The sequence below is a fragment of the Cucumis sativus genome, chromosome 5 (genome assembly GCF_000004075.3).
Source record: "Cucumis sativus cultivar 9930 chromosome 5, Cucumber_9930_V3, whole genome shotgun sequence".
NCBI lineage: Eukaryota > Viridiplantae > Streptophyta > Magnoliopsida > Cucurbitales > Cucurbitaceae > Cucumis > Cucumis sativus.
In genome coordinates this window covers 14,839,803-14,856,488 of record NC_026659.2, presented here as the reverse complement: position 1 = coordinate 14,856,488, position 16,686 = coordinate 14,839,803, and the positions used below count along the sequence as shown (strand labels likewise).

General features: G+C 31.9%; 1 protein-coding gene across 3 annotated transcripts; it reads right to left on the bottom strand.

Moving 5' to 3' along the window:
- Positions 1-8,197: 8,197 nt before the first annotated feature.
- Positions 8,198-14,903, bottom strand: LOC101203529 (calcium-transporting ATPase 4, plasma membrane-type). Of its 3 annotated transcripts, XM_031886246.1 has the most exons (8): positions 14,399-14,529; positions 13,380-13,485; positions 12,780-12,834; positions 10,737-12,676; positions 10,453-10,611; positions 9,668-9,839; positions 9,065-9,363; positions 8,198-8,822 (listed from the first exon to the last, which is right to left on the bottom strand). In XM_031886246.1, the coding sequence occupies exons 4-8, from the start codon at positions 12,594-12,596 to the stop codon at positions 8,514-8,516; spliced, it is 2,799 nt and encodes a 932-aa protein (XP_031742106.1). In that variant the 5' UTR covers positions 12,597-12,676; positions 12,780-12,834; positions 13,380-13,485; positions 14,399-14,529; the 3' UTR covers positions 8,198-8,513. The 3 variants fall into 3 exon arrangements, with proteins under 3 accessions (XP_031742106.1, XP_011655123.1, XP_031742105.1); XM_011656821.2 differs by lacking the exon at positions 13,380-13,485 and having other exon boundaries at positions 14,399-14,903; XM_031886245.1 differs by lacking the exon at positions 14,399-14,529 and having other exon boundaries at positions 13,380-14,367.
- Between the last annotated feature and the right edge of the window lie 1,783 nt (positions 14,904-16,686).

Below are 16,686 nucleotides of genomic sequence, written 5' to 3'. Positions count from 1 at the left end.
AGCCCATAAAGCCCACCAGTGAACTCTATAAATAGAGGAATTCTTCTCATTTGTAGGGGTTGAAATTTTTTGACTCTAGAAGGTCTAGAGAGAATTCTTCCAAAAAACTAGAAGACTCCCTAACTCCTGAAGTCGACCACCCTCGAAGATTGAAGCTCCTTTGAAGATACAAACTTTCTTCCAAGACTCCAACTTCAAGAACATTATGTGCTCCGCTTCCCCAAATCAAGCGTAAGCATTCAACCAACTTGAAGAACATCATGTGCTCCGCTTCTCCAAATCAAGCGTAGACGTTCAACAAACTTCAAGAACATCGCGTGCTCCACTTCCTCCAAATCAAGCGTAGGCATTCAGTCGAGAGAGAATCAGAGGATCAAATTATAGAGATAGAATCACATCGCATCAATTCAACAAAAAATACAACATCAACACCAAGTTCAAATCCACGAATCAAATTTCTCCGGAAATCTCGTGCGAATAAAGGTTTTAACGAGACATTTATTTTATATAATATGGATATCTAAGAGGGAGTATTGTAAATATAGTTATGTAGATATCCATAACCTACAATAGACTTGTATGATTATTAATCTTATTTATTAAAATATCCATGGTAGGTGTGAGATGCATGTGTAAAAGAAAAATAAAATGATACTTTTTTATTTTTCTTTTTATAATCTTAAAAAAATTAATTTTCATCCAATCCACATTTGGAGAGAAGTATAAAAGATTTAGGGAATTTAATCCAATAAAAGGATTAACTATACGGTGAAACAATGCATCATTTTGTGTATGCCTTTGATTGTGAAAACATTAAAATAAAATTTATTGCATTATCTACGTTACAATACTCAAATATGAACAAGTTTATCCAATCATTTTTTTACTAGCACAAATTTCTCTCTTTGTTTTATATAAAAATATTTTTTACACGATAGGCGTAAAAGAGCACACTAAAAAGGTTTGATTCGTGAAAATTCAAGATTCCCATAAAATAGACATATAGATTACCATATTTATTGTGCGATAATATAAGATGTTGTCTTTGATGTCCTCTTGAAACATGAGTTTTGAGCACATGCATGACATGCTCCATGCAAAAATCCTAGCGAATATAATAATAAAACTAATTAAATTTAAACCCTAACCAATAGAATAACAAAACTTTAAGCCAAAAATTTTGACTAATTAAATTCCACCACGTTATCACAGCAAACATTGTGATAATATAATTTGATTGGGTTTGGGTAATTAAATTTTAACATATCCTATATATAAAAATTGGGCCAAAAAGGTAAATGAGCCCAAGCCCACATCCAACAGGTACAAAGGACCCACCTAAAGGTCATGGAAAGTCTATAAATAGAGACCTTTCCATTTATTTTGGTTGTATTAGAGAGAAAGCATCAAATGAAAAAGGAGTAAATATCAGAGAATCCACTATATCAATCAATTTACAAAGTTGAATTCCACGAAAATCAATATACAAAATTCAATTCCACGAATTACATTTCCTTGGAAATCTCGTGTGAAGAGTTTGGCACGCCCAATGGGATCGTCTCTACTTTTTTTTTTTTTGAAAATGTAATATTATTATAAAACAACGAGGACCTCACAGCCTGAGGCCAAGGCATAGGGGCAGAGAACACTCACACATACATGAAGAAAACAATGAACTAAAAGACAGAACATCAATGAAAGCAACAAAATTAAGAACAACAAAAACACAAAAAGGAAAAACAACACTACAAAATAAAGAAAGGAACCAAACAAGAGGAAAAGCATCCCCACAGCCGAGGAACAAGCAAAGAAAGGAAAGACGAAAAGAAAACAAGCTAAATAAGATCATGAGCATTCTCACACCAAGAAGCAGAATGGGCATGAATACAAGAACAAATGAGTTGGAACAGAACAATGGGCTCACGAGCCTGACCATCATAGAGACGTTGATTACGCTCTTTTCAGACAACGTAAATCATAGCACACCATAGAACACGCCACAACTTCCTCCTCACACTCTTCCCAATACCCTGATGACAAATCCAATACAACTAAACCCTCCAATACCCAATCCTGTGAGAGGAAGCCATAACCTAAAGGACCCTAGACCAAATTTCACATCCAAAAGGACACTAAAAAAACAAATGATAGCGAGACTCACAATCCCCCCACAAAGAATGTAAGACAAAGGAACCGACCTATTCCACTGACTTAACCTATCTCTAGTACCCAATCTATCTCTGATGGCCAACCAAGCGCAAAAGAAATGCTTGTGAACATTCCCCTCGCTCCACAGTAAACCCGACCAACGAAACCTAACACTAAGAGGACAAATGGTATCCCATGCACTAGCAATAAAAAAACCACCATTGCGACCAGGAACCCAAACCCACATATCCTCATCACTAGGACACAGACTAACACCCTGAACCCTATCCCATAAATCAATCAACTCCCTAGAAACCTTTGAATTTATTATGGCTTAGTAGTTTCCTTTGATCTACTAACAACTCTTCTTAGAGGTATCATGTCGTTTCAAAATTTCCTACAAAATAGCTTAAACACTTAAATCCAAATACATATTTTTAAACCACCAAGTTTCTCAAAATCATGCTCTGACACCAAATTGTCACACCTCGATCCGCAAAACAACCAAAATGCATGAAATAATGCAAATAGGATGCGATTTAGCTTAAAACCTTGAAACTGGTCTTATCGCCTAGCTCAAACTCAACTCCTTTTAAACTACCAAGCAAAAAACATAATGTAATGGAAGTCAACTTGAACGCCAAATACTTGAGCATCTCTTATGCGATTAAACGCCAAAGACACTCATTTTTTACCTTATTTAAACGTCAAATACATTAAACAAGATGCTTTAGGAGATAAAGCTTAACAAAGTTAACATAATCAATCAAAACTTAAATTTTATTAGTAACGGACATTTCGTACATATTATACAATACAACTTAAACTAAAACTTAAAAGACCTGGCAGCTTCTCATCTGGTAGGCCCTTTCCTTCCCTTCCTCTTACTCAGCCTTAGCGCCAAATCCTGGATGATAAAATTTTAAAACATAAGTCTAAAAGACTTAGTGAGGTTTTATGAAATCCTTTTCATCAATCATAAATTTTGACACAAATCAGTTTATCGATAAACACATCATTTTGCAAAACATATCAAAACGCATGTAACCATTTTTACAATAGAATTATATCAACTCACAAATCACATCAATATACATGTACATTTCACATAAACATCCATTAGTCACAATCATTCCTTTCGCCAAAGATCCCGAATCGTTCTCTACACTTGGTCTCATTACCTCGCATTTAGACTACTGTGCCAACAGCATCTGAGAACATACAGATTTGTTCTTGTTGCTTAGGCTGCCTAACACAATGCAGAACTTTTCTACATTGGTCAACTTCAATCCACCATGCAGACCTTTTCTACATGGCTGCCTTTAACTTTATGTGCACATAATAATTAGCTCATTCAAAAGAAGTAACTAATGGCTTGAACACCATTTCTTAATCAATATCACAGTCATCAAATCAAGCTTTAATAATTAGAAAACATGTTTGAAATCATATAAATACTTTAAAAAGAAAAGATCACTCACCAAACTTTATCAAAGATCCTCCTCTTTCTTCTCTTTTCGCAGAGCCTTCTCGCGGAGCGACAACAATTAACACTTTGTTTTTCTTCTATTTTCACAAGAGCAAAACAACAACACTTAATAATCAAATCATCTATTTATACTTTTCCTTAACCTAGATTAGTCATCTTTAGTTCTTTGTCCGATTGCCAGCTCTTACTTAAAATCTCACACGTGTAAAATTAATATTTATCTTAGCCATGCTTAAATCCATGTTAAACCCTATCAAATTATATTTGACATTTTCTCGCCAAACATTTCTTTTGGCCTAATTCCATTACGCGAATAGCTTTAACTGCTTAACATAGCTTTCGAAGGTCTTAACGCGTAACTCTTCTCGCAGACATACCCAACTTTCTTGGGAAGACTCTTTCTCATGTAAACACCTAGACTTCATAGCTCTTATCGCAAATCCTTCTTTTCACAAAACTTCCTCGCGAACTAACTTCTTAATTACAAAACTTATACTTAACCATATAAGATTTTATCACTTAATCCTTTTTCGCAAATTGAATCAAACACTAACTTCTTATCGTGAAGTCTTATTTCTAAACACCTCCTCTTATCCAAAACGCAAAATTCAAAACACTTAGCTAAATTTTATTTCTTATACTCAAATTAAAAGTGAGTCTCACAATGCAAGTTTCTTCTTTTACATTCAAATTCTAAAGAGTCCGACAAGTTGTTTCGTCAGATTAGTTGAGCTATGCATAAACTAGCTTGCCACTCACATCTATCAAAGAAAAAGTCGACCAAATTATTTGTTTTACATATACACCCTCATTTTATGTTGACTTTAGATTATCATTTTTTTCCATATTTTTAAAGACATTTTCTATTGCCAATTAGTACAAAGAAGCATTTAAACATGATTATAAAATTTTATAGACTAAGTTTAAGTTGAAACAATTGCAAATGTAATCAACTGGGTTGGATATGTTATTGGACTTCAAAAAATAATCATATATGTATCTAAGACATTTGGTTGTTTACTATCAAGTGTGTATAGTGAATTTTAAAACTTTTAATGAAAGATTTAGACAAAAGACATCAATAGAATAAAAAATTTTACAAACGTTCTAATTTAAAAATTATTTTCTTAAATATGAAAGATAATATTTTATGGACAATTCTAACATTTCAATAATTATTATTTAGATATTACGATTATTAATTAGATATTCTATTCATAATATTATTTGAAATATTTCTTTTTTGAAAATGATTTGAATTTAATATGAATTTCATAACTTCCTTAATATAATATTATTTGAAATATTTCCTTTTTGAAAACGATTTGAATTTAATATGAATTTCATAACTTCGTTAATTTATTGTGATTAATTATTATGATAATAAATTTTAAGTATCTTTTCAATTAACTATAAATCAAAATATATTATAATATGAGTAATTTTATTCTAATTTGTAATAACCTATTTATATCTTCTTTCCAAGATTATATTTTGACCTATTATTCTCCATCTTCGGTAACCATTATTGTCCATCACTTGAAGCTTTTTTCGTTTCGTAATATATATTTCGGTTATGTTCCTCCTATTTTGTTTAATTTTTTATTGTTCAGTTCATCTTTCTGTCATGTTCGACATATAATTTTTATTATTAAATGTCCTATTGTTCGTATATACTATGATATACCATTGAATAATAAATTTATGTTATGTGATTTGTAAGATATATATTACTACATATATTCAATAATACATACACATGTTCATTTTCATATTCTGTGAATTTTTTAGTGCGTATACGTACCAAAATATACACAGATTATAATTCATTCCTTATCTTTTTTATATTTCTTACATATATATTACTGAATAATTCATTTATATTTTGTGATTTGTTACATATATACCATTGCATATATTCAATAATACATACACATTTTTTTTATGTTCTGTGTTTTTTTACTGCATTTAACATTAATTATATTTCTTACATGTATGTTACTGAATAATTCATTTTTTTTCATACAATTCCCTAGATCTTCAATTCTTTCATCAAAGTCCCTACATTACAATCATATTAAGTTTTTATAAAACAATTAATGTTTTAATGACATATATTACATATACTCATCATAATTATTTCTCATTCATGTTCCTGTAGCCATAAACAATTTTAATACATAATTAATATTATTTCAAACATAACGTATTATTTACCACATAATATATAAATATTTAAATAAAAAACATAAACAAATTGATATAAGAACTTTTCACTAATAAAATATACACTTAATTTATATATGTTATTTAATATATAGACCTCATATTATATACAATAATACCTTATACATAATTCCTACAGAATTTGTGTTTAAATTTTTTGTTTGTAGAATAAATATTACTAAAACAGTAGTAAACGACATGATCATACATACATATTTTTCCTTTATAAATGTATTTGATTACATTATACTTTAATATATCCACAATCTATAATAGTTATGTTCTATGTTTTAGTATATATATACCTCATATTATATACAATAATACTATATACTGACATATAGTTCTATTATTTTTTTGATAGGATGACCGTTCTTTTTCAACGTTGAATTCTTAATAAACTCTAGAATGTATCACATTCGAAACTAAATTTTCGTTTGTTTGCCTGTTTAATCGAATATTTAAAATATACCTAATATACCAAATGTTTCATACGTTTTGAATATAATCTAAAATATACCTAATATACCGATTGTTTCATTTGTTTTGAATATATATAATATTAAACACAAAATTTCTAGCTAGTTTCTGTCGGATAAGTTATGTATTTTTCGGCCATCGAAAGTTTTCTTTTTCACCACCGGAATCTCAATAAACCCTAAAATGTATCACATTCAAAAGCACATTTTCATTTGATTGACTATTTAATTGAATATCTAAAATATACCTAATATACTTAATGTTTCATATGTGTTGAATATATACAATACTAACCTCGAAGTTTTTAACTAGATTATGTTCGAGAAGTTTTGTATTTGTCGGTCGTCGACTGTCTTCTTCTTCACCTCCGAACTCTCTAAAATTTCGAAGTAAAAATCGTAATCCACGTTGGAAGGAGTAGACAACCGTTTTCGTGGAAGGAAAGCATGAAAAGTTTTCCACTTCTTTCCAAAACCGTATCTCATTATTTTTCCCATTTAGATATTTGTTATAAATCAATTAAATAATAGAAATTTGTATTAAATTATTTTGGGTCCCACTTATTTCCAAAACGGCATCCCACCATTTTTTCCATTTAGATATTTGTTGTAAATCAATTAAATTAAATAATAGAAATTAGTATTAAATTAATTTGGGCCCCACTTCTTTCCAAAACTATATCCGAAAAAATGGGTATTTATGTAGTATACTAGTCCATTTAAGACTTTTATGAAATTTATTAGTAATTTGGATCCTTCATGTAATATCATATATCAATTTAGGTTATATGAGTTAAAGACTCAACTTTTAATTTAACTTTTATAAACTTTCGAACGTTGACTTAGATTTTATATATAAAATTCAACAATACCAAATAAGCTTGGCCTAACAACTATTGGTTTTGTGCTAAACATATATACACCAATTTTAATAAGAGTCCGCCAAATATCTATTAAACATACAATTAAAAAGTTTGCTCTAATTTGGTATTCAATTTTTCTTTTTATTTTTTGTTATTAAAAATTGACTAATAAGTCAATGTTTATATAGGGAATATGAACAATGTGATCAAGGATTTGTAAGAAAACAAGTACAATTTTAAAAGTTAAAACTCAAATATCAAACCATTACGAAATAAAAGTGTTAGAGATCAGTTGGACATTTTGTTGAGCCTATTTAATCCTTCTAAAAGTTTAGAGACCAACAAAGTTTAAGAACGACACTTGCATTTTAATATGATGTCTATAATCTAACTGATAATTTCTTTTGTAAAAGTTCAAAAACTAGTTCAATAATTTAAAAGCTAAGATGGAATATACTTTAGAAGATAAAAAGAATCGCAAAAGAATCTCGACCTTTAAATTATTAATAACATTGACATTACATAATTGAATAATTCAAACTAAAATAATACTTGTAGAATAAAATCCCCATTGTAATTCATTTATGGTTTTCCACTGTCGAAATTTGAAGCAAAAAAGAATTGAACGAATAGCATGTGTGAAATAAATGAAAACATTCCTAGTAATTCAATTGTCATTTAATTGTTGCAAACAAATTAAGACTATTCTCTCCAATATTTTGTCACTTGATCGAATAATTTCACGATTCACGTTTAATGAAGTATGTGTTTATTTGAACCATAAAAGTGTTAAAATAAGTATAGTTCAACTTAGATAATACTGAACTACTTTACTAAAAACAAAATATCTAATAAATAGAAATTGAATCTAAAATTTCAGTTTTTTTTCCTTGTTTGTGTGGGTAGGGCAGTTAGACATTTAATGACGAGTTAAGTGGCAAGTATAAATCTTCACCCTTATTTTAAAATTTAAAAGGAAAAAAAGAAAAAAGAAAAAGTAATATCATTTGAGCTATTATTATACAAGAAGAAGAAACAGCAATTAAAATGTAGAATAAAGACGGAGGGAGGGGGCTATTTAAATAAATACATACCCAAATATGAACAGTTAATGTGTGTGTGTATATATATATTGAAAAACAAAGGTTCAGATGGGAAAATCAGAAGCATAAAGCAGATAAAAAAGTGAAGTGTTAAAAAAGAAGAAGGAAGAGAATATTAAAGAAGAGGGGAGGAAAATATATGATTTGGGAAGAGGGAACGACTAACCTGAAACTTTGAAATGGAAACAGTAGTTTGATGAATGAATTAAACGAAGTCAGGACCAGTAGGGAGAGGCTCATAACCATCATGGAAGTGGGAAGTTGTTTTGGTGTTTGAAACAGGAATGCATTTCAAGACCATTGCGATTGGCAAACTCAAAGCTCCAATTACAATGCTGGCTATCCATAAATTCAAGCTTAATCCCACTGTTTCTGCAAACGTCCCAAGAAATTCCACTATTATGATTTGGAATCCTACTGTTGATGCCATCACTCCAATGAACACCCAGCTCCCAAATATCCCTTTCAACACGTTTATCTTTTCCATGTCACGGCTGTTTATTTCATTGAACACCTGTCAATTTTCGCACCCAAAGTCAGTGCCCCTCTTCCTAAACTTTTAAACTTAAAACTCCATACCATTTAGATCTAAGTCCCTAATCTTTAGTTTGTAATTACTTCATCCAATTTAATCCTTCAATTTTATTATATAACAAGTTGAAAGAAGGAGGATTATATTGTTGTATGCTAAAGTAAGTATATGATTAAGTAGGTAGTTGAAGTATGGATTTTGGTAGGAGAGAGAGAGTGACATGCCTGGCAAAACACGAAGGAGTTGAAAATGAAGGTGTCGAGAATGATGCTTGAATCAGAACCAGTGAGATTCAGCAGGCGTTTTCCTTCAAATCTGAGGATTAATAACACTGTGATTTGATAGATGCTCTGACCAATGATGTTCCTCCACATAATCCCAGTGATGATATTAACGTTTCTCCCAATCGGTTTTCTTTGCATCAGCCCCTCATTGGGAGGCTCTGTGGCCAAAGCTAGAGCTCCAAGAGTGTCCATTATCAAGTTCACCCATAGCATTTGAACAGCCGTTAGTGGAGCAGATCCTGAAACACTCAATTACTCTCTAAACTTCATATTCCCTTTTACTTGAGTTTATAAAACAACTCAAATCAGTTGACTAAGTTAACTAATGTAGTGCATTATATAAACTCTTTATCTATCATATAATATTTTTTCAGAATAAACTGCTCTTCATTTGTCTCTTAACGGCTAATAAACTATGTAAATATCTAGGTCAATCCTATGTTGATTTTCAATTTCTTGACAAAATGTTTAAAGAATCCAAGTCAAGTTTTATAAACTTTTGGATATGATAAAGAAGGTAGAGAGATGAACTGATTTACATACCTGAAGCGCATGCAGATATAAAATTGAGCATGAGAGCGACTACGTTGACTGTAAGCTGAAACTGAACGAACTTTTGAATGTTGATGTAGACTGCACGTCCCCATCTCGCAACATTAACAATGGTTGTGAAATTATCATCCATTATGACTACGTCCGCATTTTCTTTTGCAACCTGCATCCATTTTGCAGACAAACGGAAGTGTCAAAAATGCTTCGAGTTTCTAAAAAGAAAAGTATGAAGCTTCCAGTTCCCAGGGCCCAATGATTTAGATGACTTAGCTCTTAAAATAATATTTAAATCAATCAAGAATTTCCACCTTCTTTGTCGTTTACTAAGGTCTACGATGTAACTTTATATGTTGAATTCCTTACCCAGTAAGCCTTTTTCCCCTTCATTTTTTTCTCCTAAACTGACTCAATCTTTTGGAGTGAATTTCCGATCCAAGTGTTGCCAATTCCATAAATTTTGAGGGTAATATAAGAGGGGAATATTGTTTTTCCAGAAAGATGTTCACATAATGAAAATAATATAATTAATTTCTCTAGTCAATTCTGTTAATGGGCATTTAATTCTAGCTAACCCATCCATCAATGAAAATATGAACCTTCAACCACAAACATCAATTGTCCGAACTATAACAAACGAAAACAAATGAGTATATGTAGATTTGAATAATCTCTAACTTCAAGAAAAAGATTACATATCAAGTATTGCTAAGCTAAGTTCAGTTTTAACTTGGGTCCTGGCAGTACAAAGCTTGCAAGTATATAATTTGTAAACAAACCTCTGTTCCCGCAATACCCATGGCCAATCCAATGTCTGCCTCATGCAAAGCAGGGGCATCATTAGTACCATCACCTGTGACAGCCACCACTTCTTTGAACGTTTTCCTTAACTGACCAACCAACATGTGCTTGTCAAGAGGAGATGATCGAGCCATCACCTACAGATACAAACAAACAAATAAAAATCAAAGACAAGGTGGCAACATGTCTTTTTTCTCTTTTCTTTTCTTTTCTTTTCTAATAATGAATATCAGGTTTTTTTTTTGTTTATAACATGTGAAACCTGGAGTTTTGGTATTAACATCTCCATTTCATCTTGGCTTTTATTGCGAAACTCTGGCCCTTCTATTGCTAAACCATCTTCTGTCAAAATGCCACACTCTTTGGCTATGGCTCTAGCCGTATTGATGTTATCCCCAGTCACCATCCTTACAGTTATTCCAGCAGCCAAACAAGCCTGAACTGCCTCCTTTACACCTGGACGTACAGGATCTTTAATCCCAACAACCGCTATTAAAGTAAAATTACTATCTGGAATTTTGTCAGGTGCTGAAGAAACTTCTATATCCTTGTAAGCGATGCATAAAGTTCTAAGAGCACCGTTGGCAAAGCTATAAATGATATTCGAGATGTTTATTCTTTTTTCATCTGAAAGAGGCAATGCTTCTCCATTAGCACTGAGAACCTTGTCGCACATGGATAAAATGATTTCGGATGCTCCCTTGCAAAATGCGCGAAAGCCACCAGTTGGAAGAGCCACAAGAACAGACATTTTCTTTCTATTTGAATTGAATGGCTCCACTTTGATGATCTTATACTCATCATTCAATGTACCAAAAGCACCACCCATAAGCAAGCCAAATTCTAGCAATGCAGTCTCAGTTGGAGTGCCCAATATGGTGTTTCTGCCGTCTTTGCCTTTGACCACCTCTGAGCTGGTATTTTGAAATATAGATTGTATAAGGAGATTGTATACCGTTTCATTTACAGAGCTTTTCAAAGCAGTTTCATCGTCCGAATTTTTTGTTGTCCTCGTTTCTTCACAGATCCACATCTTGTCCACGACCATATGGTTTGTTGTCAATGTACCTGTTTTATCAGTGCAAATGCAGGTTGCAGAACCCATAGTCTCACAAGCAGAGAGATGCCTCACAAGTGCCTTATCCTTCATTAACCTTTTCATGGCAAAGGCAAGACTTAGTGTTACGGCCAGAGGTAATCCTTCTGGAACTGCAACAACAATTATAATTACTGCAATGGCAAAGTAATTTAGAAGCGTTGACGCATCTTTGGAGGACCAATGCTCAATTTGATTGTGTAATGCTTTGAACACAATATACCTTGAGATCAGAACTATGAATGTTAACACCGCGAATACCAAGCCGATCTTTCCAATGATTGTCGCAACCCCATTAAGCTTTACCTGAAGTGGTGTTTCGTCATCTCCTCCTTCACTCAAAGTGACCATCAATCTTCCCCATTCAGTTCTCATGCCAACGGAGGTAACTAGCATTTTACCAGATCCATCCTGCACTTTGGTCCCTGCTAGAAGAAAAGGCCTATTATCATCTACATTTACAGGTTCACTTTCACCTGATAAGCTCGATTCGTCAATTGATAAGCTGTAGCCTGACACCAAAATGCCATCAGCAGGGACTTGATCTCCAATAGACAAATGAACAATATCTCCAACCACCAAGTCGTAAATGGAAACCTTCTGTCTGCATCCATCTCGAGTGACTTGAATGATAATGTTTTTCTTCTGCTTTTCCAAGTCCTTAAATTGCAAAGACTGATTATAGTCACTGACTGCCGTTACTATCACGACCAGAAAAATACTCATTATTATTCCAAGTCCATCGTACATGCCTTTAGGCCAACCTTCAGTTGCATTTCCAACGCCAATGGAAACCACAGCAGAAACCAAGAGAATGACAAGAGTCAAATCATGCAGGGCTTCCCATACAAACATCCAAAAGCCTCTTGAAGGCTTCTCAACATAACGGTTGATGCCGTATATGTTCTGCCTTGAAGGTATTTCACTTGTAACAATTCCATCTTTCAAAGAAACGTTTAATTCTCTTGCCAATCCCCTAACGCCCCCATAATGTTCCAAACTCTTGGTGTTGTGGGTTTGAACCATGGATGCTAATGCATCAGGTTCAACTCCATAACCAGCTTCCCTAACTTCTGTGGAGAGCCTGTAGTCACCTCGCTTCCCGGCTGGTACACAGTGAAAAGAAGTGTGTGTATTAGTATATAATTTTGAAACTGCGAGCATATGCAGTAAATATAAGATACTGTAATAGAGAATCAGAAGACATACCATCAATGAAATGCAATGCTGCTTTTTGTACGTATAGAGCTACTCGTATCTTTTCCTGTACAGCATACAGGGAAAAGCAGGAAAAGCAAGAAGTCTTAACTAACTGTTTTTTGGCATTTGGTTGAACTAAAAAATAGTCTTAATCAGATGCCTTTATGCTCCTTGTTCTCCAATATTTTCATTTGTTCACACTGATAGACAATGGTTATGATCCTATGGATACGCAGAGAACTAGTAATGGATCTCCAATTAAATCTACACCGATTATGTAACCCGAATAACAAGTTAAGCTAAAATACATGCAATCTACATTTATTTGCAAAAGAATGAAAATGAAAACATTGTTTTGACATGGCAATAATATAGTTAATCAAAAGTTTTATTTATTTATTTATTTTTATTTTTATTATTGTTATTTATTGCGGTCACGTAAGCATGGAATGCTTAAGACCACTTGTTTACTATTCTTTTAAATTCTCATAAGAAAGGGTATTTCACTTAAGAATACCACTTAATAACGCTAAGCCCACTACCATAGTCAAAACCACTTGCCAGAGCTATCAATCAATTCAGTTCTAAAGCCTAAGCAAGAATACGTACTTTAATGAGAATGAAATTACATCAAAAGGGCTATCTCAAGTCGCTACTTCCCTGATCTAGATCCATTTTTAGTTACTGAAATGGTGCCTTTATGAGCCCGGACGCACTGGAGAGAAGAATAGATATGTATATCTTTCAGATACAACAATGGGAGAAGAAGGAAAAGTAATCCGATTATCATATCTGAAGCTTCTAAATCACTACTAGGACCTGCTTCTAGCTTTTAGTATGCATAGACTATATTGAGCATGTAATGCAAATGTAATCATGCCGCATTATGCGAAAATAGTCATGCAATAGAAGTCAAATAGTACACAGTGAGTTTAAAATAGAAACTTCCTAAATTTGGCAGGACACTTCGTCGTGGTCCTATTGATAATGAGATGACGAGAAACTAATGCAAGGAAATTGCGAAGAAACTTCCTAAACCCCAAAGTCTTGGAGCTTCAAGATGATGTTATGTTTTTTTTCATTCTCCACTTTAATTTTTTAAAAATGTTTTATTCCACAAGTTTTCTTAATTTGGTTATAACTACGACAGTGTTTCCACTAGCTCCAATTTATTAAATAAATGGAAGAATCCGAAAGGAGTTAGTTCTTTCTTATTATTTGCCAATCCGAAGAATCCAGTTTTTGACTTTTATTATTTATTCACAATTGGCTGCCAATCCCTTGTGGAGAAAGAAATCCGTCCTTTTAATTCGACCGAAACAACATGTGTATTTCCTTCAACGACTTCTCATTCAAAGCACATATCCAAATTCTTCGTCTACGATTAGTTACAATCGCTTAATCAATTTCATAATCGAAATCCAATCTTACATCCACTACAATGAAATCAATCATGTAAGCTAATTAACAAAACCTTCTTAAACTAAAAACACAGAAAGCAAACAAACAAACAACAACAACAACAAAAATGCAAGATCTGACAAAGCAAAACGAAAATGAAAAAAAGACCGTACGTAAATAAGAATAAGTTAGATCCGAAACGAGAAAACGTAAATGGAAATGATAACCTGGAGTTTTCTGCGTTTCTCCCCAGCCTTAGCGCGCTTTTCGAGATCAGCAACCATACGAAACCTCCGACGGCGATTCTTGACAATAGAAACGGCAGATCGCCATCGCATTTGAGCCTCTTCTGACGGACTCTTGGAGTCGAGGTCGAAGTTCTTTCTCAAGTAATTTTCGATGGTTTCACTCATAGTTTGGGATGAAATTTTTATGCTGTCCTATGCAAAGAGTTGAATGATGAATCCTAAGAAGAAGAAGAAGAGTCTGATGATGATGATGAGGAAGAAGAAGAAGAATTCAAACAGCTCCGTGGAAGGCGGGAAAGAAAGAGAGAAAATGAGATGTAGGAAGAAAAAGACTTGATCGTGAAGGCGAGGACATGAAGGACAATGCAAAAATGGAACCAAATTTGCATCGTATTATTATTTCATACTCCCTTATTTATAGTGTTGATGAATTTCTAGGCATCGTGGCGCCACTCAACTATATACTTTATTTATTAAACTAATCACAATCAATATGACAACACATATACATACTCTCCACTCTCCATTAGCATATATAATAACCACTTTTTTTTTAAAAAGAAAACTTGCAACCATGTAATTCCGTAATGTTCATTATTCTTAACTCTTCCTGCTTTCCCGCTTCCACTTATGTCTATGCTGCTTTCCTTACGGGGAATACTGTTTCAGCTACCTCTTTTTTGTTCTATATATTCTCTACTATCACAACTTCCTATATCATTCATACACCTACTTCATCCACGGTTGTTTTGTTAATTAAATTTTTTGTTAATTAATCTTATAGATTTCTCAAATATACTATATCATTTTAGATGTTATTTAGATTAAGGTGGTAAATCATGCCTTATTTTCAAATATAATTTTTATATTTGAAGATTTGATTTGGATGGTTTCTCATTTAGTTTATATTTTCATATCTTCTAATATAATTATTTTATATGACAAATTTAATTAGGATCTTTATTTTCTTAATTGGATCACATTCTTTTTTACAAATATCAATCTACTGTCTATCTTTTATATGTTAAGATTACTTTTCAAATATATGAGAACAAATTTTTAATATTGTCTTTAATTTTGTTCGTTTGTTATCTTTGGGTTGAAACTTACTTGATTGTTGAATATTTAAATTATTCTCATGTGAATTTTGTGAATCATAAAATTTTATATTTAGTGATCTTAAAATTTTATATGTAGTGATTATATATATTTGATTAAATTCTTTTAGGATAAATTTTATGAAAGTTATATATAATAGTTAATTACTTCTTAAACCCAATTTTAATTTAATGCACCTGAAGTTGCATAAATCAATAAGTATTTATTGTTTTTACTGTGCACTCGTAGTTGTACATGTCAAAACATCTTTGCTCTTGACAATAACAATTTGAGAGAGAAAGTTTGAAACATTATATTAGCTATTGGGCATATGTTTCTATAAAAGAAATTTGGTAAATTTAATAGTATTACCTAAAGTGAATGTTACAATATTTAGTAAGATCAAAATTATGTTAATAGTGAAGAAGTGTTTATTTGATTAAAACCATACATATTTTTTTTTTAGAATTTTATTTTCTAAATATGTTTTCGAAAAGCTACAATAAACTTATACTTAATAAACTTGTACTTGTCGTATATTAAAAGTTTATTTGAAAAATTAAAATTCTTAACGATGAAAATGAGAGCAATGTATGAAAGCAAACATTGAGAAATTATTTGTATTTCTAGAAGAGACCATAATTTTTATTTTAACCTTATAAATATGATATTATTTGAATATCACAAATTACTTATGCAATCTTCTGGAGAGACGACTATTCTTTTTACTCATTCATACATAGATGAAATATTTGGATTTCCTTTTAATCTCTAGAATAAGAGTCATTGATATTTATGTGTTGCATATAGTACATCTATGCGTATTATACTTAAAGTAAACAATACGTCTTCAAAACTTGATAGTCTTGATTGGTCTTGATAGTCATGATATACGTTCCTATCTTTGTAAATCTATCAAAGAGAAGTTTAGTAAATTGAAAAGACATATGTTGTAATTGATATCATCTAGAGAGATTGATTATAAGAATAATATATGATATGCATATATTATATAAATTTGTCTGCTTTTACTTTCTAATTATATTACACACATACGTGTAGTTGATATATATGCAACAATAAACCTGAAGTTCATTGATCCAAATATAATTTTATTTGATACGAGATCAGTCACTTTGGGTCAATAATAAAATTAATGCATGATTGAA

Bases quoted from the DNA above. Each gene is read 5' to 3' on its own strand.
- LOC101203529 (XM_011656821.2), bottom strand. From the start codon at position 14,584: ATGAGTGAAACCATCGAAAATTACTTGAGAAAGAACTTCGACCTCGAC. The intron at 12,677-12,779 runs GTATGTCTTCTG...ACTGTGTACCAG, and splicing joins AGCATTGCATTTCATTGATG to CCGGGAAGCGAGGTGACTAC. The intron at 9,364-9,667 runs GTATGTAAATCA...TGAGTGTTTCAG, and splicing joins TATATCTGCATGCGCTTCAG to GATCTGCTCCACTAACGGCT.